The 27139-nt window shown below is 42.8% G+C and overlaps 2 protein-coding genes across 4 annotated transcripts in view; one reads left to right on the forward strand and one right to left on the reverse strand.

The window, feature by feature from the left end:
• On the reverse strand, positions 1 to 23615 carry ggps1 (geranylgeranyl diphosphate synthase 1). Its single transcript, XM_079513312.1, has 4 exons — positions 23221 to 23615; positions 20267 to 20355; positions 19074 to 19144; positions 1 to 2538 (listed from the first exon to the last, which is right to left on the reverse strand). Exons 2-4 carry the CDS (start codon positions 20337 to 20339, stop codon positions 1750 to 1752), a joined length of 933 nt encoding a protein of 310 aa, XP_079369438.1. The 5' UTR covers positions 20340 to 20355; positions 23221 to 23615; the 3' UTR covers positions 1 to 1749.
• Positions 23616 to 25879: 2264 nt separating this feature from the next.
• arid4b (AT-rich interaction domain 4B) overlaps positions 25880 to 27139 on the forward strand; it is a 68492-nt gene continuing 67232 nt past the window's right edge. For all 3 annotated transcript variants that reach the window (XM_079511602.1, XM_079511603.1, XM_079511604.1), the window contains exon 1: positions 25880 to 26074. The gene's annotated coding sequence lies outside the window, so the exon portion shown is untranslated. The remainder of the gene's footprint in view (positions 26075 to 27139) is intronic.

The following is a 27139-nucleotide window of genomic DNA, read 5'->3' on the forward strand; positions in this document are numbered from 1 at the left end:
TCACTCACATAGAAACATAGGGTTTTTCAGAAAACTGTCATGATTTGTCAGACATTTGTAGAATCTAAATGGGTGAATACCAATGCAAAAAAAGTGTTTTAACAGTCATGCAGTATCCATCTACCAAGGGATCATTAGCAATAGTTTATTTGTTATATTATATTATCCCAATGCACACAGTAGATGGTGCTGGTGATCTCCTAAGTACAGCTAACTGTGAAATCACAGCTTATGTTTTATTTCAAGGTGGTTTTATTTAAAAAACGCATATAATAGGGCCTACTAGGTTTTATTTAAAAAACACATATACTTTCAGAAACATAGAATATTGGTTCACAAATGTCATGAAAAGAACTTGTCTTGACACTCTTAAGTTAAGAGGAACTTGAGGAAGGTTTCGAAACTATACCAGAAACAAACATAAGCCAGGGACACACTCGGCATGAGATCTGACAAAGACCAAAACTCAGACAAAACAGAATCATTTCAGAGTTATTCTCAGTTTGTTACATAATAAAATAGTAATTTCAGTGGTAGATGTCTTTCCTACATGAATGGCACTGGCAACATACTTTTCAGAGATTACAAAAATCTGTCTCTCTCACACTCTCAAAAAGGGACTTCACACTGGTGAAACATAATTTTCCAATTGGGCCAATATAAAAAAAATACATTTGCAGTATAACGCCTCCTCACACATACTGTAAGGCTTTTAAGCTTCAATGCAAACTTGTAAGGTTTTCATATCCTGGAGAGAAATAAATAAATAAATAAATCCCCCATCTCAATTCAATTTCTTCCAGTTTGATTGCATATTACACTTACTTGCATACTATACTTACTTGCATACACAGAGGCTCTAGACGATTTGGTGATATGTACGTATGTTAAGTGTTTTTGTGCAACATATCAAAGAGGCACTCGAGCACACAAGGTCGAGGTTTGGGTTTGTGTTGCACCGTCTACAAACACATTGGAAGTAAAAGTTGTGTTTGTACGCGTGCACTGATTTTCATGGTAGACGGGGGCAACCTTTATCTAATTGTGAAACGGTTCACATTCATGAGCCAACACTTGTATAAAGATGGATATACTTTAACGTGTTTAGACTGTTTTATGGCTAATGATTTAGCTTTGGTGACTGTATATGCAATAAAGGGCCCATTGGCAAAGTCAATGGGCCCGTTTCACTAAGCTGTTTACACCCATATTTTGGGTGTAAAAGGAATTTTCTAGTGATGCACCGAATATTCGTCCGCACCAAATAGTGTATGCAATTAATGCTTTCAAAAGTGCTGAATAAATGTTTTATGGACCCATAATAGTGATTATTATTTAAGTTACGTTTTGCCATAATCATGTCTTTTGCCATAAATCAGGTAGCTTTAAGGTACGGCCATGACAGCATGTTAGGAAAAAATATATATTATTCGGCTCTTCGGTATTCGGTTTTCGGCCAAGAATTTCCCTTTCGGTGCATCCCTAGAAATTTCCAAACTTCCCACGTTAGTAGTCTGATTCAGTTATCTTTTTTTTTGTCTGAATTTTGCCGCTCTCTCAAGTCTGCTCGGAGAGAGACTTACATGCTGTATGTCATTAGAATTCCTTATTCTAGACTACTAACATGGGAAGTTTGGAAAATTCCTTTACACACAAAATATGTGTGAAAAACAGCTTAGTAAATCGGGCCCGTTGTCTCAATGGAGATGGAAGGGCTGTGTCCTGAGTGAGTGTTTACGTGAATATTAGTTAAAGAGACTGTGCGCCTCTCTCAGCCTCCGTTTCAGTCTCCTGGTGCATTTTGCTGAGGTGTTTGACCAGGCCCTCCAGTTCGGGGTTTCCCCCGAGGTCTCTGATGAGCCCATACGCCTCGACCTCCAGGCCCCGCAGGGTCTCGCGGGTGTAGGCGAACGAGCCCACCTTCTCCAAGTAGTCCACGCAGTAGCGCTTGATGTCCACGTTCTCCGTGCGCTGCCGCAGGATGTTCTGCACCTGCGTGCTCTCCGGGTGTGACCAAATGGCGTGGATGGTGGGGAAGGAGAACTTGCCCTCGGTGAGGTCCTCACAGAAGCTCTTGTTCTCGCTGTACTCGCGGGAGCTGAGGTTGGCGTAGTCGTCGCGGATCTGGAAGAAGAGGCCCAGCGTGTCCAGCAGGGGCTTCAGGTCGCGCTTCCACTCGGAGAAGAGCTGCATGAGGCCCACGGCCAGGCCGAAGAGGCCGCCCGTCTTGCGCTGCACCATGGCGCGGTACTCCTGCTCGCTGGGACAGGTGTACGTGTCGCGCCAGTGGATGTCCAGCCCTTGGCCGCGGTGCAGCTCCAGCAGCTGACGGGTGAACACCTGCACGGCCTCGGGGCTGCCCAGCGTCAGCACCTTCTCCAGGCCCAGGAAGTAGACGTAGTTGGCGGAGTTGATGACGGAGGGGATGCCGTAGATGCTGTGGGCCACGGGGAAGCCTCGCCGCAGCTTGGAGCTGTCCTCGATGTCGTCGATGAGCAGGCTGGCGTTGTGCAGCATCTCAGTCACCTCTATGATCACCTGAACACGGCGTAACATAAAGATAGCGGTGATTATATAAAGGGTATAGAGTTTAATTAGGATCCCCATTAGCTGGTGCAAAGAAACAGCTAATGTTCCTGGGGTCCACACAGAACAAACGTGACATTCAACAGGAATGACATTTCAGATAATAAATACAAAAAAATAAGAATATTTGACAAAGTCAATTTCCTTCTGACAATTTCATCATCCAGCTTTCCGATTCCCCATTTTCTTGGGGGAAAAAAGCAAGGCAAAGCAAGGAAAGTTATAGTATCTGAAATGTTGAAATAGTAGCTGGAAGCAAAACAATTGAAATATTGTCTATCACTACTTTCACTAGCCAGAAACAGGAACACTAACAATCTGTGTTTTGACAAGAAAAATGCAAATGCAAGACATTTTCATCACAACACAAATGATCCTTTTACACCTTTAAAAGTAAAACTATTACATCATTCAATTTCAAAGCAACACAAAGGCATCATGAATGATTCCATCAAGGATTGTGTTGCACCCTTCATTGACCATTTCAATGCACGCTAACCCCTCCTACACAATAGATAACATAATACAAAAATGATGTTTCTATAGGTCTATAATTAATTTGATATATCCCTCTAAGAGGGCACAATTTGTGCTGGAGGAGTTTGAGAGCCAGAGTGTCTGTCCTGTTGTCGTTTTGTTTGTTTGTTACCATCTGTCACTGTTTAACTGTTTTGTGATGTTTTTTCTTGTTTATTGCATTTATATACTTTATTTGTATTCATCTGGAACATTTACATAATGTATCTGTCAGTTATTTTTTTCGTTTTATACTGCTGTCAATTATATTCTGAAGTTATGTCAAAAATACAAAATGCCTAAGAACAGTATATCTTTTTTTAAGGATTGTGTTGCAGCTAATAGCCAGTAGAGGGTGCCATGCCCTCACAACCCTGCACTATTGTTATCAGATCTAAACGGGCAAACAGAAAGAGGAAGTGGAGTCAGCACTGGAACCGACTTTTCAACAGCTTATTGTAAAACCCATTTTCTGCCTGTCATGGGAGCATATGGAGGGAATAAATGTAAACCATAGGGGGATGTAGTCACATGTTAAATTAATTAGAGGGGACAGTCCAGTGCTCAGGGCACTTTGACCCCCTGGAGAGATGACACGACGCGGGTGGCCTGCTGTGTTGGCGTATCCGAACAGTTCCAACATGACCCCACTGTCAACCTCAACACAAACACAGCCGTGGGGTGCTTGCTTGTGTGCTTCATAATCACTTTATGAATAAATGCTATCCGCAATGAGTAGCTCACCTTAACTACTAGCACTGGATAGTGTTACTAAATACTTTATGTATGTATTCGTTTACATTTTGATTTATTTTCTATTAATGTGCTGATTTATGTTTCATAAGAAGTGATTTTTATGTTCTTGATATGCCTGTGGTGCATATTATTACTTTGAGTCTGGCATTGATTTGAAAACCCTGCCCAAGACCCCCCCCCCAGTGAGGTGTTCCCCTCACTGTATACGTTTCTTTTCCCTTTTTACCTCCTTTATGATGAATTCCTGTTCTGTACTTTGGCTATATATAGAAGTGTCTATTTGTACGTCTCTAAATGTTTTGATAAATTGAACAAGGTGGACCCTCTTGTAAACAAGTGCAATGCTTTATTGGGTCATCCACTCACAGTTAACAGTCTTTGTATTGAGTTGTGTTTGAAATGTACTGTAATTCTGCAAACTGTTAATAAATATTTCAATCAATCAAACTTATCAGGAGACTGATTGAGTCATTGGTGGCACCTGGAGTGGAGAGAGTGGCTCTGGCAGTCCTGTGAACAGAGGGAGACAACTGGACGTACAAACGAGGGTATTTCCCCAAGTCTTGCTTAATTAGTTTCTATTGGATCTTATTGGATGGATACCACTAGCACTACACTGGATGAAATTAACTTTTCTATTGTGGATTATTGGATTTCTTGGATCAAGACTTTCTATTAAAGGACAAACTGTGCGAAAGAGTTAGAGGGTGGTAAGAGAGACTAACTATAACTAACCACAATCACGGCATAGACTGGTTGGCATTTTGCTTTCTTTTGGACATTTGGGTTTAGTTTATGGACAGTGCAAGGACACTAACTGATCTAGTGTAATCCTTTTGAGGACGTTTTATTTGGTTTTGTTTTAGTGCTATAAACCGAGAGAGAGAGATAGTGTTGCACTGTTGCCTGCTAGAGAGAGAGAGGTCTGCTAAATGCTAATTCCCCCACACTAACTCTGTCATTTCTCAACTGTTTCGGACGCGGGACCGCTCGCTGGAACCGGGGCGGCACCCTGGGCGCGTTCCTGTGGGTCTGGAAGTTCCGGGGACCCCACCGGGGACCCCCACACGGAGTTGCACAACTCGGTTCACACGGGGGTGATTTTTAAACACCAATGTCCCCATGTTCAGAGTACCAATGTCCCCATGTTCAGAGTACCAATGTCCCCATGTTCAGAGTACCAATGTCCCCATGTTCAGAGTACCAATGTCCCCATGTTCAGAGTACCAATGTCCCCATGTTCAGAGTACCAATGTCCCCATGTTCAGAGTACCAATGTCCCCATGTTCAGAGTACCAATGTCCCTATGTTCAGAGTACCAATGTCTATGTTCAGAGTATTAATGTCCCCATGTCCAGAGTACCAATGTCCCTATGTCCAGAGTACCTATGTTCAGAGTACCAATGTCCCTATGTTCAGAGTACCAATGTCCCTATGTTCAGAGTACCAATGTCCCCATGTTCAGAGTACCATTGTCCCCATGTTCAGAGTACCAATGTCCCTATGTTCAGAGTACCAATGTCCCTATGTTTAGAGTCCCACTGTTGCACCACTCACTTCAGACCGGAGCTGAGCTTTGTCTGAAGCAGACAAATGTGTGGTCCCATTTACACTCATGTGAAGCCAGGGGAAAAACAAGTGCCTAAAATGTGATCACAACTCCAGTAAACACAGTAAACAGTACACCCAGTAGTGTACTGTAGAGGATTGTGTTTGTCGGAATGTTGTGTGTTACGTATACTGAAGCACATCCAGCTTGATAGTCAAACTAGATAAAGTGCCCCTCTGGGCACAGGTCTCCACCAGGGCAGGTCAGGTTGTGGCCTCCTGGTGGCGCTATAATAGCCTAGGCCAATGTGACATTTCTCAAATGAAGCTCTAAGCACTCAAATCTTTGAGGGGCGCTAGCCCCTCCTATATTCAGCTATAGTGTAGATTTTCATCTTACACAAACATTAAATTCCCATAAACAATGAATGGAGAATTTACGTCATGTGGACGAGCAAATCAGCCATTTTTGTCCTACAAAGATTAAATTCCCATTGACAGTGAATGGGTGATGTATGTATGTATGTATGCATCCATGCATGCATGAATGCATGTATGCATGTATGTATGTATGTATGTATGCATGTATGTATGCATGTATGTATGTATGTATGTATGTATGTATGTAGTTAAAATGGGTAAGGTTTAAAAAAAGGCAAAAGCATGCTCTATTGCACTGTCCTAAAAGTCCAACTTCTGAGATTTGTGTTTGGTTTATTAGCCACCAGATGGCATACCTGGTAAAGTCCAAGCGTATGTATGTATGTATGTATGTAAAAATGGGGGCTTTTTAGTAAAATCCAAGCCTACAACACCTTCTGATATTTAAAAACCAAAGTTAGGTTACCAGTGAATAGCAACCTGCCTATTCACTGGGGACTATGCAAGGCAGAGGCGTCCACCCCCCTGAGTCCAAGTTAGACTAAACCGCGTGTGTACGTATGTATACATACATACATGCATGCATGCATGCATGTATGCACATACATGCATGCATGCATGCATGTATGTATGCATGTATGCATAAGAGCGCACCTCACAGGTGTGATTTTTATATCTATCACAGATTGGTATTGTCACTGTGTGTAGGTGTGTTTGTAGCATGGAATGTGATGATTTGATTGGCTGATGTATGATGATGATAAGAGCGCCCCTCACTTCACACAAGTGCGATTTTTACAATACCTCAGACCGCGGTGTACTAGAGAGAATGTTGGGGCACATAATCATTTGACAGCAGTTAGACAAACCGTAGCCTTGTCCTGCATTTTGAAGGACAAGGCTAATACTATTTTGAAGGACAAGGCCAATATAATACTAGTATGTTCTGAGTCAACAAGCTGGCTGGTAAATCTCATTTCTAAAGTTATTCCACCACGAGGGGGTGCTGTGTCCGACAAAACTCTCCATCTCCAGTATAGAACATAGTATAGTTCTGTACAGAGAAGCCTGAATGAGTATTATGATTTACTTGAAGGTGTTCAACCAACAGGCAAAGGCAATAGTGCTGTGCTGTGCTGTCAGGTATCTGTCTGTCCGCCCATGTGGCTGGCTGGAGTGCTCTGCTCATTTAAAAGACGAGTAGTGTGCCTTGGTAGTAGTGAAAGCTGTTTGTGTGTAGCTGGGGAGCACAAAGACGGGCTCAGTGGGTCGGGCACAGGGCCAAGGCTGGGCCAGTTTATCCTCCAAACACAACCTTTCCCTCAGCAGGGCCCCGACACTCACTCACCCTGCCACCTTACTGAGCCACTCGGGGGGAGGAAACACACATGCACGCACGGTCGCACGCACGCACGCACGCACGCACGCACGCACGCACACACACAGCAGCATGAAGTTGATAGAGACAGACAAGATACCTAAATGAGAAGTGGGGTTATTATTTAGTGAACAGAGTACTACTCCAGGATAATATATTCATTACATGAAGCATTCTGGGAGCTTGTATAATTAAACTTTTCAGTGAGATAAAGGAACCCAGAATACAACGAAGACAGCTAAACAAATCACATGAGAAACAACAATGCCTCGGGTAATGACAATAACAGGGGGGAAAAAATCAAGCCAAAGTAAAAATAAGTAATTTTTCAAACAAGTTTGGAGTGTCTACGTTTGTTGGGCAAATCCAATTATAGCCACAAGAAGCCGCTGCATAACTCCTGTTTTAGTGCCTTTACGTCTCGCTAAGACTTCATTGATTAACACGGGAGGTTATTGGCGGGGAAACTGCCCAAACTATACTCAGTGAACCATTAAGAATGCAAAAACTCCATCACAGCATAGGAGTGCAGACTGACATGGAATAACACCAAAACAGGCTAGTTATTTACATACTGGCACAAGCCTTTAGAGGGGACTAAGTGTTGAGTACTAGTTCTATTGGAACACATTAATTACCTCACCCCCCCCCCCCCCCCCCCCCCCCAATATGTCAATATTAGCAGACAAAATGCCAGATGGGGAGAGAGAGAGAGACTGGCATTCGCAGAGTCACTAATGATGCTCGTTTGCTCACATTAAATGGTAATGATTTCTCTGTTCTGGAGACCACTAGAACAAGAAGATCATTGTCAGAGGTCTCACTCTGCATCTGTCCGCCACACTGAAAATCATGGCAACAGCCAAATGAAAAGCAACATTTAGACGTTCAGAAGAATATGTGATCAGAGTTGAGGGCAGACCGGGCTTACTGAAATGAAAGGTCGACAGGCAGATGATGTGTGCAGGTTGGGAGTTCCCTGCCCCCTCCGTCACCCTGCTCCGACTGCTACACACACACACACACACAGTGTGGAGATGATGCACAGATGGTTTTTTGATAAAGAATGTAATAGCCAAATGAATGAGAGAGTGTGCCACACTGCCTCTATCTTATCTAGAGGCGGAGTCGTTTCCATGGCGGCCACTTCCTGGCAGCAGTGTGCTAATGACGACAGGGAGGGCACTCAGTCTGCATGGGTTCAGCAAGAGTTTAAAGCCAAATATACCACAGCGCTGCCAGAGAGAGAGCAAAGAGGGGAGCCTCTCTTTGATTATAAGTGTACTTAGTGTAGTAGAATATTCCTGCTCCCTCCTCAACTAGCTATTGTGTGGTAAGAACCCACAAGGAAATACTTTTTAAAGTGAACGTGAACTTGTCAGGTTGTTTCACAGGAGCAACCACCTTTCCTAAGCAAGATTCTGCTCGTGAATGAAGCCCACATGCTACTATCTGTATAAAAAAGACTGTACTAAAGTCGGCGCTTCGGTGGCACTGAAAAGTTCTGATGAGCCGAAATCATAAAAGCACTACAGCGGTATTTCCTCATTCATTCTCAATTTCTCATTCAGCTTTGAGTTCAATTTGTCGGAAGCCAAGAAAACACCGGTAGTTTGGAAGAGACGCAAGAAGCCACCTTCCAAATGCTTGTGGCCGGGAAGTTATCAACTTCAATAAAACAAATACGGTCTAAAATAATTACAACCCTATACTAGTATACAAATGAACAACACATTCACATAAAAAACACGAGATACCTCTGCTCCCACAACGCATCACGTGCTTAACGAGCTCACGCACACGCACACACACACACACGTCAAGGACCTCCAATATTTACAAGCAACTTCGGCGCTAGCCGTGAGGGAGTATGAATTTACTTTTATAGAGCCTAACTAACTTGAGGTCTGGGACCTTTCCCGAAACGACTTTTTTTTCCCAGGACTAAAATAGGAGTATGAATCGGCCCTTAGGCTATTTAGAGGATCACAGGTGCAGTGATGAGGACACAGGTACTGGGGGAGGAGACAGTTCTTACCAGCCAGGCAGACAGAGAATCACTACAGTAATTACAATGCAATATCACTGGTATGTTCATTCATTACAACTGTCTGCAACTACAATAAATACAACTAAAACTGGAATCTTTGCTTGCACATCAATCTGATTGTTTCACCGTCTATCCATATCTGTGAATTAACGTGCCATTGTGCCAAAGACGATAGGACACATTGGAAGGGTAAAATTGTCCGTTACATTACTCTTATTCTAAAACAGAAGTACAGTACAACAGCTGAATAAACAGGTCTACTACTCTACTTGAGCAAGGTCTGAAAAAATGTAGAGAGAGAAGAGTTCTATGATGGCAGAGACAGTGTATTAGACCCAATATATCATCATAAATGTCATAATATTGGATTGATTTGTTGTTCGTTTGCTCTATGGGTTGTATATTATGTTATATGGTGTTCATTTTCTTGCCGTCCCTTGGGCCTCAGCAGTGGTAATGGGCTGATGGATGGCACTCTGCCTTCGATCAGCTTCATTACCACTGGTTACCTCTAATGGGCCTACCGGTATTTCTAGCCAACATGGCAACATTCAGAATCAGTGGTTTGCTTTTCTTTTTATGATTGGTCATTCAGAATCAGTGTTGATGATGGTCTGAGGACAGAGACATCCACTGTGTCTCTGTTTTTCTAACCCTTAAGGCTCATTCATAGTCTGGATTTTCGGTGGTGAGGTGACCACCGCTCCGGTGGTGAGGTGACCACCGCTTCGGTGGTGAGGTGACCACCGCTTCGGTGGTGAGGTGACCACCGCTTCGGTGGTGAGGTGACCACCGGAGCTGAAATAACGTTGAGCGGTGGTGAGTAAAAACAGAGATGGGCTGGAGCGGTGGAGGTGGTTTGCTCTTCACCGCGGCTCGTGACGTCATGTTGTAGTTCGGTGGTCACCTCACCACCGAAAATCCAGACTATGAATGAGCCTTAACCCATGTCACTTTTGTATGACTAAGTATTTTGTTACTTCTAATAACAATGACAGCCCTGAAACGTGGATTTTCTCTTGAGGCTTAACAGAGGGAGCTTTCATTGTACATTTTAAGATGCAATCACAGGGATGCAGTGTGTTCAGACAAATTCCAAAGACCACCAGCATCCCTACACACACACAGAGAGAGAGAGAGAGAGAGATAGTTTCTGACTTTCTCTATTTGGAAAGGATACGTATATTAAAAACAACAGGAGGCCTGTTGAACAGCTAATCCTAATGAGATTTGACAGGCTCAGCATTCTGCAGTGGTAAAGGCAGCGGATACATGAAGAGCTGATAACACTCCCCCCATGACAATTAAAATATTTTAATTGATATATGTTTTGGCCATTTTAATTAGGACTAAATATCCATTATAATGTTGTATAATTCAATGACAAGAATGAGACTAGGAATTCCCAGATGCTTTCATGCATCAACAAAGGTGTGGGTCATGACTGTGTGTGTGTGTGTGTGTGTGTGTGTGTGTGTGTGTGTGTGTGTGTGTGTGTGTGTGTGTGTGTGTGTGTGTGTGTGTGTGTGTGTGTGTGTGTGTGTGTGTGTGTGGGGGGTGTAATTGAATTTTGTTCATTTGTCTTCCTTTGTTTAGTTTTGAGGCCAAACTTAAGATAACTAAGAAAATGTGGGCTTTTGAAAAAAAAAAAGGCAATTTTCTCTGAGCATGGCTGGAGAACGGTTTAGTAGGAATGAGAATTGTTTGTGTATATTTTAAGACCATCTGATCTAAACTGGAATGCTCGTTTTGCTTCCTCTCTCTACAGTAACACTACACTGCTTTTTCTGGACAGAATTCAATTTGGTAGAGATGCACTCTAAAAATGGCCTACATGTGCACTGCTGGGTTAAGTGCCAAAAGCATTTACGATTGATCTTTCCCCTTCTTAGATGGGGAAAAAAATAAAAAAACCTGATCGGACTAAAGAGAATTCTGAAATAGAAGCTGATCTGCAACTATACTATACTGCCCTAACTATTGCCAGGGACCTTTACCTTTTCAGATTTAAGCCAATATATACCACAAAGAAATGACGGTGGAATATGTCATTAAGTTGTTGTTTTTTTGTCATACAACAAAATATTAACCCATTTTGGGGCGGGAACCCCGTTTGGTGTTTTAAAGCATTGTTATACTTTAGCTATTGAAAAAATAGCAGATCTACAAGCTCATAGCGCAGCACCGAGTGAACTTGTAGGTCTGCTATTTTTGAAAAGTCGTGAAAAGTGAACATTTTAACTCAAATCTTTGCTTCTGGGAGGGTCCCTGGAACAACATATTTTCAGATGGGGGGGTGGAGGCATATTCATTTGAGAGCTTGGTAATTTGAAGAAGTGTGTTCATGTGTGACATTATGGTTTATCTCTAGATGGCTGTCACTTCCTCTTCTGAGCAGTTTGGGGGTGTGTCACATGATTACCGTTTACACAACAGGAGGAGTCTGGTCTGGAGCATGAATGGAAAGGATCGTAAACTGCAGCCGGTTGCAAGAGCTGTGTGTTTAACCCATTTAGACGTGAGGACGATTCTACAAAATGTCTTCTAAATCCTGACAGTTTTCTTGAAAAACCCTGTTTCCATGTCAGTGGTTCTCAAACTATTTCATGTCAAGGACCCACAGAATTAGATGTATTTGGGCCACATCCACGATTTAAAAAGAATATTTTTCAACAGCTAAAGTATAACATAATGCTTAGAACACCAAAAGGGTTCCCGTACAGAATGGGTTAAGTTCTTACTACAGCAGGTGTAATGGTATAATGGTGTTAATCTAACTCCATGGACCTGTAAGGGTCCATTTGGTTCCATTTGTACACGAGTTCAATTAAATGTGATTTATGATATCACTAAATTAACCACCATGGCCCTATTTTGGGCAATAGCTGATCTACAAGCTCACATAGCAGCTATTTTAACCCATTAAAACCCGGGAAAGGGCTATTGAAAAATAGCAGCTCTAGAAGCTCACAGCACGTCACTTTGTGCATCGTTGCGAGTTTGTACATCCACTATTTTTAAACCATTTTGAAAAATATTGAAAGGTGAGAACCACTGATTTAGAAGGCATTTGTAGAAGGTCTTACCACTCAAACAAGTTGTGAAATACAGCATAGTTGTATTTACATCCACTGACTATTGCAAGACTGACTATGTGCCGTGTCAAAGTTTAACCCATTTAGGCCTGACGTTGAATTTTTAAAAATGACAGTTTTCTGAAATACCCGTTTCTACATCAGTGGTGCTCAATATTTCATGTCAAGGACCCCAAAAATTATATGTATTTGGCCACAGACCCCCATCTGAAAATATGTTATTCCAGGAACCCCTCAAAGGCAAAGATTTGAGTTAACACTTTAATTGCCCGGGGTTATTTAATCCATTACATTATAGCGCCCAGTCGATTTATAAACACAGACCCCTTTTTCGGACGGACCGGCGGAAGTTGTTGATGTGTGTGTAGCAGCTAACAATAGCCACACCACTCTAGAGTCGATCGACAACAACGGGAGACAAGAATAAATCTATCGACACTAGCGACTGGACCGCGGAGCGCCGTCTAACACAGGATCTTTTTTCATAATTAGACGGGATGATTTAGATCGCGAGTTATGAACGTTTTAAGATTTTCGTTTTCATCAGCTAAACAGGGGAGGGATTTTTCGATGACGTCTCACTCTTGCGCGTCACAGAGGATTGCCCAACAGGCGCTCCTGGGCTATAGAGCCATGCGATCCGTTCTCATATCAATAAACTTCGTCTTTTGGACAATACTTCGTCCTGGGCGTCGGGCGTTACTAATAGAAAGGACAAAGAACTTCGTCCTGGGCGATGGGAGTGTTAACACCTTGCTTGCCCGGACCTATTTAATCCATTACTAAAATGTGCCCATCATTTATAGCGCCCGGACCACTTTTACCGGCTTACCGGCGCACCGGAAGTTGTTGTGAATGTCTGTGTAGCAGCTAACAATAGCCACACCACTCTAGAGTCGATCGACAACAACGGGAGGTAAGAATAAATATATCGCGACTAGCGACTGGACCGTGGAGCGCCGTCTAACACAGGATCTTTTTTCATAATTAGACGGGATGATTTAGATCGCGAGTTATGAACGTTTTAAGATTTTCGTTTTCATCCGCTAAACAGGCAGGGAACATTTTCGATGACGTGTCACTGTTTGACACGTCATCGGATTGGGCAACAAGCGCTATAGGCTGTGGAGCGATGCGATCGGTTTTGATATCATTAATCTCCGTCCTATTTCAATCTCCGCCTTGGGCACTTGACCATGAACTTGAACTTGACGGAGATCTCCGCCCTGGGCCTCTTAAAAACGTTCGCCCTTGGGACTTGAAGGGGAGGAAATGTTTTTTCTTTTTTGTCTTGAAGGGGCATGATTTGCGCAATAATACTTTTTTCATTATGTCTGCCCTATGATTCCTAATATTTATATTATTGACAATACAATAAGATTTTGAAAAGAAACAAACGTTCACCCTGAAAGAATATATATTAAAAGATTTGTGCCGCATTCAGGATTTTTCAAAAATAGCAGACCTACAAGCTCATAGCGCGGAGCTTGTAGATCTGCTATTTTTCAATAGCTAAAGTATAACATAATGCTTAAAACACCAAAAGGGGTTCCCGCCCAGAATGGGTTAAAACAAGTAAAAGAAGCTTATACCGTGTGCTAATCATTTCATCCATTGAACATGTGCAAGCGTATAGCCTATACTGTATATGATTGATTCTTTATTTAAGTGTCATGCTTCCGAAGAAGCCCAGCCCATATGGACTTACAGGACACTTTTTACACTTTACATGAACAATTACAATAAACCGACATGACGGTTTGCAAACAATGATCAATTGAATACCAAACTGACACTCCAGATCCTTACGAGCAGATTACATAATATATAACATAAAATAAAATACACCATTAGGCCTGTGACAGGAGACACATGTACCTACTTGTATATGTGCATGTCGCACAGGTAATAATTATGGTATACCGTCGGAAAAAACCTACAGCACTGATGATAACCAACCATTTTCTTAAACTGTAACATACATTTTATACGTACAAGTTTGCATATTAAAAATTAATATGCAAAGGACCACTTTTCAAAATAGCACAATTTTTCTCTACTCAGTCTGTGCCTCATAGGAGGGCTGTGGGCAGTTCATAAACCTTTCCACCAGTGACATCATCGATGGGGAATCCAAGCTACTAGAAACTGCAGGATTTCTATTCCTGAAAAGTTGCAATGCGAGAAGCCATCGTTCTCATAATAAAAATCTTGTTTAAAAAAAAAAAGAAAACCTGCCTAACTATGATGTCGCACAGGTTTCGGCCCTAGTAATGGATTTCCAAATGTCTGTACAGCAACGGAAGACATGAAGTCAATTTGACCAAGCAATGTATTAGAACATCCAATGGACAACCAGCAGCATGAAGTGAAAACTAGAAATCTCAATACAAATCAACTAGTGTGAACTGTCTTTATTCAGCAGTCACAATGCCTATGTTTCAGCTATGCAGTTTCTCAAAGTTTTACAAGGTTCTAAAATGGTGAGGTTACTTAGTTCAAGTACTGATTCCTAAGTAGTAGACAACTAGTAAAACAGAACAGGGTTCCTCATCGCAGAGTTCAGGAAAGAAACATAGTCCAAAACAGAAAAGCCTTTTAAAAGTGGAGACTGTAGTGTAGACAGAGCGTGCATGCGTGCTAGCGATACATCCAGAGGGTAAAGGACATGTTGAATCAATAAGCCATTTTTCATGAAAGCTGCAAGTTAGCAGAAACGCCTAGAGCATTCAAGCATCTGCTTGTTAAAGCCCCAATCCATAATCTCTGCATGATGCCCCATGAGAATTTGCAGTAGATTTGTAACATTTAGTTATTGGATTTTTTTTTCATTACTCTGAAACTGGCTCAGCTCCTCCTGGTTAAAGGATCATGTCTATATGTACTTACTGTATAATGTGATAACAAAACATATGGTTTATGCTGCAGAATTATGCAACTTTCCTTTGCCTTAGTTAAATATACTAGCCCTTACCCGTTGTGAGATATTGCCCCCCCCCCCCCTTGTGGCCGCAGGGGTTACTGTGCGTTTTCGCATTTTTAATTCACTAATAAATTCATTATTAATCATTAATGTGTAAAATCGAAAAAAGGGGCTTCGTTAAGACCTCCATATTATTATGGTCAATGCCTGTGTGAAAAGTGGGAGTGATTGGTGCAGGCAGTGAGGAGATACGGCGGTGTTTCTGACAGACACACACACATTCAGACATTGTCAGAATTATGATTATATATATATATATATATATATATATATATATATTATATATATATATATAGTAAGTATGATAGTATGATGATGATGATGATGATGATGATGATTAACTGCTTTGGGGAGAGATTGAGAGAACTGTCTGCCAATTAGTCAGAGGATATTAATAGAATCTGGGAATACATTTCTTACCAAGAATTTTCTTCACCAATGTGTTTGTAAAGGAGTCTACTAACCTATCCCACATTGGTTTCTATTCAACCACCATGTTCATTTCATTATGCTTTAAGTAGCATGTGACATGTCAAACTAGGGGTTTTCATGATTCTGAATCCATTCCAAGCATTAGTTTTGCACGAAAAACACGTCCATAGCCGTCATCACAAATGTGATGAGGTCAGCACATTTAGGCACATTTGGGCAAGTGGCTATGGCCAAACTAGGGGGTCTATGGCCAAACTAGGGGTCAAACTATAGGGTTTTCATGATTCTGAACCCATTCCAAGCATTAGTTTGGCACAAAAAATACTCCTTGGGCTAAAGACGTAGCTATGGCTGAATTTAGCCCAAGGAGTGTTTTTGTGCAAAACTAATGCTTGGAATGGGTTCAGAATCATGAACCCCCCCCCCCACTAGTTTGACATGTTACATGCTACTTAAAGCATAATAAAATTTAGAACATTTTGCCTTATAATGGTTGTTTATGTACCCCAACTTTCAGCAGCTGTCAAAAGTTCCCCTAGGGTGGTTGAATAGAAACCAATGTGGGATATGTTAGAGTAGACACCTTTACAAACACATTTGGTGAAGAAAATGTATTCCCAGATGACTGATAATATTCCCTGGCTAAATGGTTTTGTTTTGTTTGAAATGTCAGACAAACCAAGTATGAACACTGAACAACAGGTTAACCTGCTTTCTGTGCGCTTCATACATTCCCTTCTGCTCAGACCCACGCTGTGCTACGAACCTCAAATGAATCATGAACGCAGAGTGGGTTCTAATGTAAGTTTTACAGATTAGAACCCAGTAAAACCACTCAGCTGATAGAATATTCTACTTGCATTAGTAGAAGAATAAATGACCTAACCAGAATTTGTATACATACAATAGTACCGTTTTGTTCAACACACCATTTCTCTCCATCCATAAACAACAATACCAGCAAAGATTCCATGTTATACTGTATGTATGTGCGTCTGTTATTTTACAAAAGCATAATTCAACCCATCCTATACTGTTCTAGCCTGACACTGCTGAATTTTCATTTCAGCAGTTTATGGGATGGGCGTTGTCAAAGCGGCAGTCTTCGGTGATTGGTTCATACCAACCAATCAGAATAGTAGGAAAGCAGATGACGTTGTCAATCATGAGGCTATGGCTAACCCGTTTGCTAACCAAACAAATACAGCCAACGAGCGCTACTAGCATGTAAACAAAAGCGGTAAAATATGTCGGATGATAATGTTTATAAAACCTGTCGTTTCTGTAAAGAAACTATTTATCATACGCCGATTTAATAGCCAGATTGATACGGTCGTGACTCGTGAGTCACCGCAGTGGAGGCAGCCATGTTTGTTGTCTGAAACTGTCGAGTGACGGGGCTGATGGCCAATCAGCTGCTGCGTTCGGGTTTTCGAACGACACTGACGCCGCCGTAGGTAGTCACCGACCTGAATCGCCAGAACATATTTTCTTAATGGGCGTGGCTAGTGATTCAGGGCTGGAGCCAGGCTAATACGGCTAATACGGCTGTGGCTCAGGAGGTAGAGCAGGTCGTCCAATGATCCATGGGTCAGCGGTTCGAATCCCAGCTCCTCCTGTCTACATGTCGAAGTGTCCTTGGGCAAGACACTGAACCCCAAATTGCTCCCGATGTGCTGGTTGGTACCTTGCATGGCTTCCGCCGCAATCGGTGTATGAATGTGTGTGTGAATTAAGGCTGTACCCTAGCCCTTTTTTTAGGACTCGAACTTTGGCAGGAATTTTCGAGCGAACATCCGGACCATTTGTTTCTAATTAATTTAAAAAACGATCAGAGCGCAGCGCGTCTCCCCTGCTCTTTATCAATCTCTCTCGTCTCTCCCAACACACACACACACACACAAGTGGCTCCGCGAAAACAGCTGATCTGCGAGCTTGCTGGCAGGACAGCGTAGCTTACTCGTTAGCTGTCACTCGTTCATTTGTTCCACCTGTGTAGAAGCGCATTGACGTGGGCACAGGGCAAAAGCAGAACCTGTGACCGTTTTACTTAACAATGATCAAAGTTCACTTATTTTTAGCAATAGGCTATGTGATGCTAGAGAGCATAGATGCTAATATATTATGGCTGCTAAGAACGGTTCCCTCTATCAGCGATCATGCTGGGGTGTGTGAGTGTGTGTGTGTGAGTGAGTGAGACACGTCAGACATTCCATTCAATGGAACTCTTTTGTTCTCACAGAACAAGGTGAGAAAGGTCAATCACCTCAGCTGCAGGCCAATCACCAAATGAATGTGCAGTTGTGCACGGTAGACTTGAGAGGGACAGAAGAACAAGGAGATATACAAAATCATAACTTCTGACAGGAATGCACTAGAAACCTACTTTTTTTTTTACATGCTCATATCGCATTCTCGCCAAGATATATTTTCGAGTTAATAAAAAAAAGGAAAAAAATAATATTTTTGTTTTAATAAAAAAAATAAAACGAATGGTTCAAGCCCATTAATTAAGATTCGAGTGCCAACCCTAACGAGCGAACATTTGAACCTTGAATGTTTGGGGACAGCCTTAGTGTGAATGGGTGAATGTAATGCACAATCTATGTAAAGCGCCTTGGATAAAGGCGCTATATAAATGCACCATTTACCATTTACCAATACTGTTCCCCAATGTGCTTCTTTAACATGTTGATCTACAATAAAAAACTAAATTCAGCATCACACGTACTGCCTCTAAAATCATCTGCCTTCCAACACCCGAACTCTCAGACATGAACGATAAGCCATCACACACCTAGCACTCACAGTAGTAATGACGCTGATCAGATTATCTCTCAATCATACCTTTATAAACATTACTGCCATCTGGATGGAGATACAGGGCCTATCTAGCCTCCCCTTACCTTTTATCCCTAAACTTATTTGCCATTTTTGAGGGGCGCTAGCCCCTCATATGCCCAGCTTTGTGTGCGCGTGTGAATCTTAGCGATGATTTGATTGGCTGATCACCCCATAGCGACGATTTGATTGGCTGAGCAAAGTACATATTGAGGATAAAAAGTGAGGGCAGAAAATTGAAGATGCCAATTGTGATTAGCTGGAATGACAGAAAAGTGTGAGCTTGTAGATCGGCTATTTGAATTATTTTAAAAGGTTTTTCAAAATTGTAAAAAATGGCAAATAAGTTAAGGTGGTGGTGCAAGATATAGCTCTCCACTCTCCCATGACATTTACAGCACTGAAACAAAGGCTATAGGCTATAGTGCAGGATCCTCCTTACAACTTCCCGGACCAGCAATAATCACAATGTTCAGAATGTTAGCATTGAAATGGCTAGGCTCTTACCTGCAATTTGTCCTCAGGAACATCAAGCCAGTGGTTAAATGCTTGGGACAGTTTTGTTCTAACCTGTTTTCCTGAAAGGAAAATGGAAAAGAAAAGCTCAATGAAAATAAGATATTGCCTAAGAAATTGGCCATCTCTTAAACACTCCCGATTGCCCGGGGTTATTTAATCCATTAAATCATAGCGCCCAGCGATTTATAGCAGCGGAGCACTTTTACCGACGGACTGGATGTTATCCCGGATGTGGATGTAGCAGCTAAATGTAGCCAAAACACTCTAGAGCCGAACGGAAGGTATGATTAATTCTATCGCGACTAGCGACGGGACCGCGGTGGGCCGTCTAACAGGATCTTCTCTAGAATTGGACGGGATGATTTAGATCGTGAGTTATTAACGTTTTAAGATTTTCGTTCTCGTCGGCTAAACAGGGGGGGAACATTTTCGATGACGTCCCACTGTTACGCAACGTCGAGTATTGCGCAACAGGCGCTCCTAGGCTTTGGAGCGATGCGATCGGTTGTGATATCAATAATATAATAATCTTCGTCTTTTGGATAAAACTTCGTCCTGGGCGCTGGGTGTTACTAATTGAAAGGACGGTGAACTTCGTCCTGAGCGATTGGGGTGTTATAATTGCAGAGAAGGATGTGCAGTCAATGGCCCAAATGAGAACTGTTGAAACAGTCAATGGCTGGGTTTCCCAAACGCATATGGTGTAAGACTTCTAGTGCCGCACATGCTCAGATACCCTCATAGGCCGCACACAGAAGCATGTGAGCTTTCGTGCATAGATGTGCCACGCAATGTATCCTGGTATGGTGTGGTAGGCCTTGAGTCTCAGGCCTCAGGCCTGGTATTGTAGGCCTCAGGTCTACCATTCTGAAATTTTATTTAATAATATTTGGACTGCTGGACAGCTGACAGTAGGGGCCTGAGGCCTGAGACTCGAGGCCTACCACACCATACGAGGATACATTGCGTGGCACATCTATGCACGAAATGTCTATGTTCACAGGCTTCTGTGTGCGGCCTATGAGGGCATCTGAGCATGTGCGGCACTACAAGTCTTACACCATATGCGTTTGGGAAACCCAGCCAATATGTTTGTGGATGTCAGTTGTGACTTTTTGTTTACAGGCCTTTCTCAGAGTCGCCACAAAGATGTCCTGCTGTTGCATATCAGAAGAACTTACCAGGCAACTGCAGCAAATATGTGTATGGTTCCAAAAGGATTCGCTCAGAGGTGGTTTCTGTGTCCCTATCCATTGTAGTTCACCACAATCTGTTGGAGGACACAGGATAAAAAGGTCATTATAATTTCTGAGGTGGGCTGGCAGCTGGCTAGACAGCCTCAACCACATAACTGCGACATCCCTGGACTGGTTCATTTCCAGAGACCTGTGCTGCATGTCTTTCCCCCCTCCTCTGCCCTAATTTTCTGATTCTACACTGTCTAGTCAAAACAGTTTAAGGCAATATCTCAAGACTAGTACACTAGAGATGTGACGTTCGTGAACGAGTCGGATCATTTGAACGGCTCTTTGAAAGGAACGATGGGATCCGGTTCACAGTAGGGAGCCGTTCCTTTTTAGAGGAGGAGGGGGGCAGGGGGGTTTCAACCAGGGCCGGTCATGAGCAAGCTGGCGCCCTAAGCAGGATACACTGGGGAGGCACTGGGGGGGACACTGGGGAGGGACTGGGGGGGACACTGGGCACTGGGGAGACACTGGGGAGTGGGGAGTCACTAGGGAGGCCCTGGGGGGACACCCCCCCCCCCCCACCCCCCCCCACCCATCGGGAACGTCGTTCAAAAGAGCCAGTCTTTTGAACGACTCTTTGAAAGGAACGGATCCCAGAGATCCGGCTCCCTTCAAAGAGCCATAAATCCCATCTCTATAGTACACATTTCTACACAATTTTAATCTGAACTAGAAAAGTGTGGAGCACAGGTCTCCACCAGGCAGGGTTGCCTACCCAGGGACTGCAAACTTTGGAGGCAGTCATAGCCAACTGGAATAGGATCTGAAAAATCTGACTTATAAATCTTGATCACAACAAGAGATAATGTGTACCAATTTGTGCGAATTCCAGACAAAATCTGTCACGATAAAGAAGGCATGGATGGCAAGCACAGCCAATTATGTTTGTTTGAGCTTCCAGCCAAGCCAGAAGCACCACAGAGAACTCACTGTGGTGGGTGAGTACAGTACTACTACTTTACTATGCATTTATGCAGCCCTCCAGGAAAGCTTTCATACAAACTAAAATCATCTGGTTAAGATGTCCCCACCATCCCTTGCTTAGCCTTTTATGTTTTTAACCTAGCAGTGATATTTTATAACGTTTTGCTTTGTTGTTTTTTTGCGGCTTTCGCCTTTATTTTATATTTTTATAGAGGGACAGACAGTAGGCTGACAGGAAATGGGAGAGAGAAGGGGGAGCGACATGCAGTAAAGGCCGTCGGGATCGGGAGTCGAACCTGCGGCACACTGCCAGACTGGATTACCAGCCAAGGTGCCTGGACCGCTGAGCCACGGCCTAGGGATGGGTCCGATTAATCGATAATAGGACCCGAAATCGATTATTAAAATTAATCATCAATAATCGTTTTTCCCCCCCGCTTTTTTTAATGAAAATCTGTTGGAAAGGCAATATTCATATTGTCATCCAAACAGGACAGGGCTATAGGCCTACCAAAGTGTGCCTGGGATGTGTCTGTGTAGCTGCATGACTGAGAGGAGTGCGAGTGACTGAGTGCATGTGTGACTCCAATCAAGATACAGGTTTGGAGGATTTAGCCGTTGTTGGGAATAGGCCTATCTCACAGCCCGCTTTCCACGCCCACTTCCGGTAAATAGTGGTGTCTTTAACATTAGCATTTACACGTTTTTTTCTCTGGAGAATCTAAGTACATTTTCTAATGTAAAAATGTGACAGAACAATATTATTATGAAGCAAACAAGATGGTAAATCAGCTCGAACAGATAGAACAAACCTTACCTTGAGAAAACAAAAGTTGTAGACTTCTTAAATTACCTCTGTTAACATGTAGCGTCTATGGAGTGACGTCACGCTATCACCACTAACCCCGAAAGGGGGCGTATTAAGGGGGGCGGGGAAATTCTGTGAGATAGGCTTATTCACCTAATCAGGCCGGGGTTGCTATGGTGATCAATTGGCTCAACACTGGTCCAGGGACCACCAGTGGTCCTTGAGGGGGTTCCAGGTGGTCCTCATCCAAAAGATTGAGTTAGTAACCAAATGGACCCTTATTAACTCTCAAGAGTTAAAATTGTTAATCATCTACATGATAGATCAGGGGTTCCCACACTTTTTTGGCTTAGGTACCCCTTGGGGGTTAGAATGTTTTATTTGTAGGGTTCATTAACAAATTAACATTAACATTAACAAACACGATTAATCGATTAATCGTTAATATTTAATTATACAAATCGATTTTCATTTTGGACACATTTACACATTGTTTTCTTGAATAAACTTTGTTCCTAGTGTTTTATGTAAAGCGCTTTGGGTACTCAGAAAAGCGTTATATAAATTCGAGCTATTATTATATTGGTATAATCCTTGAACATGTTATTGTGTTACTTATTGGAATAAATCATGAATAATGTTCAAACTTCCAACACAAGAAGGAAAAAGCATCATCCTTTGAGCAAATATCCGCTGGTGGTGCATTGATGAGATACGATATGACACTCCTCTAGATGGATTATTCATGGATGCTTGTGGTTCACAAAGTGGGGTCCTTTATTTTGGGAAGGTTTACTTTCACCAGCAAGAAGTCAACCAAAAATAAGAGAGTGACACATTTCAGACCATGTTTGGCAAGCCCCATGTGTGACCTCAGTGCACCTCACTCACCTGCCATCATCACTGGGTGAGATCACACATGCGGGGCTAATAAGGTTTCACACCCTCTCTACTGTTGTCTACCCGGTCTTTTACAGTTGTAAAAGTATATAGGTCTACTACAATCTACTATAATCTAACAACAAATCTGGGTAAAACAACAAAGTGACTTATTACACACACACACACACACACACACACACATACACACATCAGCAACAACAGTGGCAGCACAGTGTGACAGCTCGTGTCATGTTTAAAGTTAAACTCCACCCACCTGAGACACCCGGCGGCTCCCAGTCACGTCACTTCAGCTGATGATCACTTCTGTATTTCCGTTAGCCAATGTGCTAGTTAGCTACGAGGCTAACATTAAAAAAAAGAAAAAAAGGCGGCGCAGGCTTCCGTTTGTGTACCAAATTGAAAGAAATATACATGTGATGTAGTATACGTGTATTGTCTAGGAAGGTACACGATATGACCGACCGTCACACTCGCTTCTTTCATTCCATTTTCGGGTGACACGCACCGACAAAATAATAAGCCAGTTCGCCCAGCTGCGACGTTGGGTGTTCTGTCAGAGAGTGGCGCAGTTTTAGCCGCGCTGTTTGCACTGTGTTGTACTTGTGTGTCATGGGTGTGTGTGTTGAAGCTAGCGTTTCATGAGCGTTCTATATAGGCTCCGGCTCCTCCACGGAGCACGCGCCGCCGCACCACGGGGCTTGAGAACGGTCCGGTTTGTTTGTTGTTCGGAGTCGCCCGGCGAGGTGCTTCCGCACTTCCACAGCGCAGTGGATCGAACCCAGACTCCGCTCTGACGGGTGACCCCGTGAGTTCGCATCGAACGCGCGTTGGAGGCCGGGGAAGTTGGGAAGCAGTGTTCCCGCAGTGTTGCCAGATTTGGAGACATGTCACATAACGTAAGCACAGGTCCATGATGAAAACAAGCCCAAAAGAAGCGAGTACTATTACAAGTTTAAACCTAGTACAATTTGTACTACTGTACTTGAGTATTTCCAATTTATTTTTATTTCTCAGGCCAGAGCAGCTCGTGTCATGTTTAAAGTTGTGGCATGCGCCTGGACCACTTATAGGCCACCTTTTGAAAACTTTTATAGTTATTAGTTACTAGTTACTTTGTAGATTTTGATTATTATTACAAAACATACATTAACCACTTCAGCTCTATATACATTTCAACCATTTGAAAATAGCCAATATCTACAAGCTCACTGCGATGCATTGATTGCAGTATTGATACTTTTACTTATTAAAGTAAAACATTTGAATACTTTTTCCACCACTGACATTGGCTACCGTATTTGAAAATAGCCGAACTCCAACCTCCATCGCTTTGTGAGCTTCTCAGCTTGGTGGAATATTTTTTAAACATTTTAACACAGATCTTGGGTCTATCTATGACACAAATGTTTGAGAATCACAACATTATCCCGCAAGCCCCTAAACAAGTACACTTAGAAACTAGACCAAAATATAGCTGCAAGCAGCGATAAGACGGGGCCAAGCAATAAGAAAAATCACACCTGTGTGAACTGAGCGGTGCAGGCTGCTCAACAACAGCTGGCTGGCTGCAGCCACCTTAGGTCACCCAGCAGTATTGCTGCTGTTCATACCCCAAATAGACCAGACCCGCTTATTGTGTGAATTGCATTATTTTTCTTATTGCTGCATTCCTTGGCCCTCTACCACTGCTTGCAGCTATATATATATATATATATATATATATATATATATATATATATATATATATATATATATATATATAGAAGTTTTCATGCATTTTGATCAAAGACCCTGGGAGGAGATACATTTTAACTGTTTTTCATATCATTCAAAATGACGGGTGATCTAAAGGTCAGAGGTCAAAAGTCAGAACACGAAAGTTGTTCGGCATGAGGAGACACATATGTGTATCAAAGTGTCATTGCCAACGGTCAAACGGTTCATGAGATATGCACGTTCAAAGTTTGCATTTTCAATTGAGTGCTATAGCGCCACCATTTGGCCAATCGTCATGGGCTTCGCCAGAGTAATATAGTAAGAGAGTAATGACACTCCCGTTGACTCTCATTGTAACAATGGAATGCGGAAGTGCTCTTTCTATCTCAATGGAATAGTTCCAGCCATAGGAGCAATGTTTGGAACTATCGCCCATAGGCACCCGCTTTGCGGCGAGATCAAAGTGTGTCACCACTCTCTTACTACATTACTCTGGGCTTCGCATAGTCACCGTTTGGCATGGCCCTCTACCATGTTGACCAGTTTCGCGAAAACGCACGGTTCAGCCAGAACAGCTATTTTTGGCGGAAGGAGGAGAAGAAGGAGAAGGAGGAGAAGAAGAAAAATAACACAAAAACAATAAGTGACCAAAGTCACTTCGTGACTTCTTGGTCACGAAAACTTCTTGGTCCAAAAACTACCAACATTTACAAACAAATTACCCCAAAGTAGCTTATAATAATCGGACATGGCAACACTGGTTGAGGAATTGTAGTCGTATTGACCCTCTGTGGTGTTTACCGTCCAATAGGATTTCGCCCTGCCGTTTGTCTTTTCGTATTTTTCTCTCGGATCAACCAATCATATTCCAGCTAACGTGTTCACCCCGTCGCAGTGTCCAATGGGAGGGTCTCGTTGAGTGCCGAGGCGGGGCTTTGTTGTGTATCTGGTGGTTATGCCTAATTTACACTCCGTCGTACAACGGTGAGTCGCGCGACCCAACACACACCCGATCTACAAGCTCGCAGCCGCGAGCCGAATCTTCAGGAGGTGGGCTTGCAGATCGGCCATTTTCGGGCGCTCGACACCGGCGTGCGACGACATACGAAACCGAGGCGTCAGTCATTAATTTCCAGAGAGGGGAGGGGAGGAGGAGAGATCAGAGAAAGAACTAGCAGCAGCACAGCAGCGGACTCGACGATCTGCAACAACCACTTTACCCGATAGATCTACACACAGTCATACACACACAACACAACATCAACGGAACGGACGACGTTTAATTAATTTTTTTTGTAAACCCCTGGTCAGATTATACACCTAAATGATCCTATGGATTACTAATACACTTTCATCGAAGAACGGACGTGTTTCTCCACTTGACAGCATCGGTAAGAGAAACAGCTTTCATATATTTCGGAGGCGGACACAAAAATGTTATTTCGGATATTTCAGCAGCTTTGGTGATGGCTGTTACCCACCGATACCAAACCTCCAGGTTTAGGTTACTGCTAAGTTATCGTTAACTACATCCAGGGACCGAATCACACAATGCATTTTAGAATAGATGAATGAATGAATGAATTCGGTATATAGGTAGTAACCTAGTAGGTCACTATTAAACGCCTTTACAATCCAGCATCCAAGAACACGGGGGGGGAGAAAAAACACCCAGTAATATAATGAAAAGATGGTAACTAAAGTTACAGACAGACGAATAGAGCCTTCGATCGTCGTTGAGGGGTGGAATGGCTCCTCGTCTGTCCGGGTAACGTAGTGTTGTGTTGTGTGTGTTGTTGAGCGGAGGAATTCTCTGCGAGGTGTCGTCGAATAGAATAGAATAGAAGGCTGTCTGTCTGTCGTAGCGTAGTGCTCCATAATAGGCATTAAAAAGTCACAATATTACTCGACACCTTCGTGGAGCTGTGTTGATGAAGCCCAACATCGCATCCGCCATACCAGATCAGATGTATATTTGATCTAAAATAGTGCACGGCGGTGGTATAGTTTGAGAAAGTGAATTCATTATTATTTCCACAGGCTTTTTTTTGTCCCGTCGCTTTAACGCCTGCTGTCCACTCTAGTCTACTCTACTGTGTAACTTACATTGTACCAGTGAACTCAACCGTCTGGTCCAAAAACTGTTGTGTTGCTTTGCTGATGATGATGATGGTGTGGTATATTTGTCCTCTGTCGCGCTGCTACACCAAACACATGATTATATTTGACATTCTCAGAGATTCACGGTATAGTCAGTCTTCTTGCGTGACGGATGGACGGATCCCTATATCTATAATCCAACATTATTTTTAATCACGGTTGGCTTGGATCGTCGCCGTTGTCACAAATAGTAAACGATCGAGCAAATGCCTGGCATTTTATAGTTGCAGCCGGGCAGTAATAACGTTGTAATAGCGGATCGTTTCCAGTTTAACATATATCGGACACACACGGGG

The sequence above is a fragment of the Electrona antarctica genome (assembly GCF_951216825.1).
Source record: "Electrona antarctica genome assembly, chromosome: 10".
Classification (NCBI taxonomy): Eukaryota; Metazoa; Chordata; class Actinopteri; order Myctophiformes; family Myctophidae; genus Electrona; species Electrona antarctica.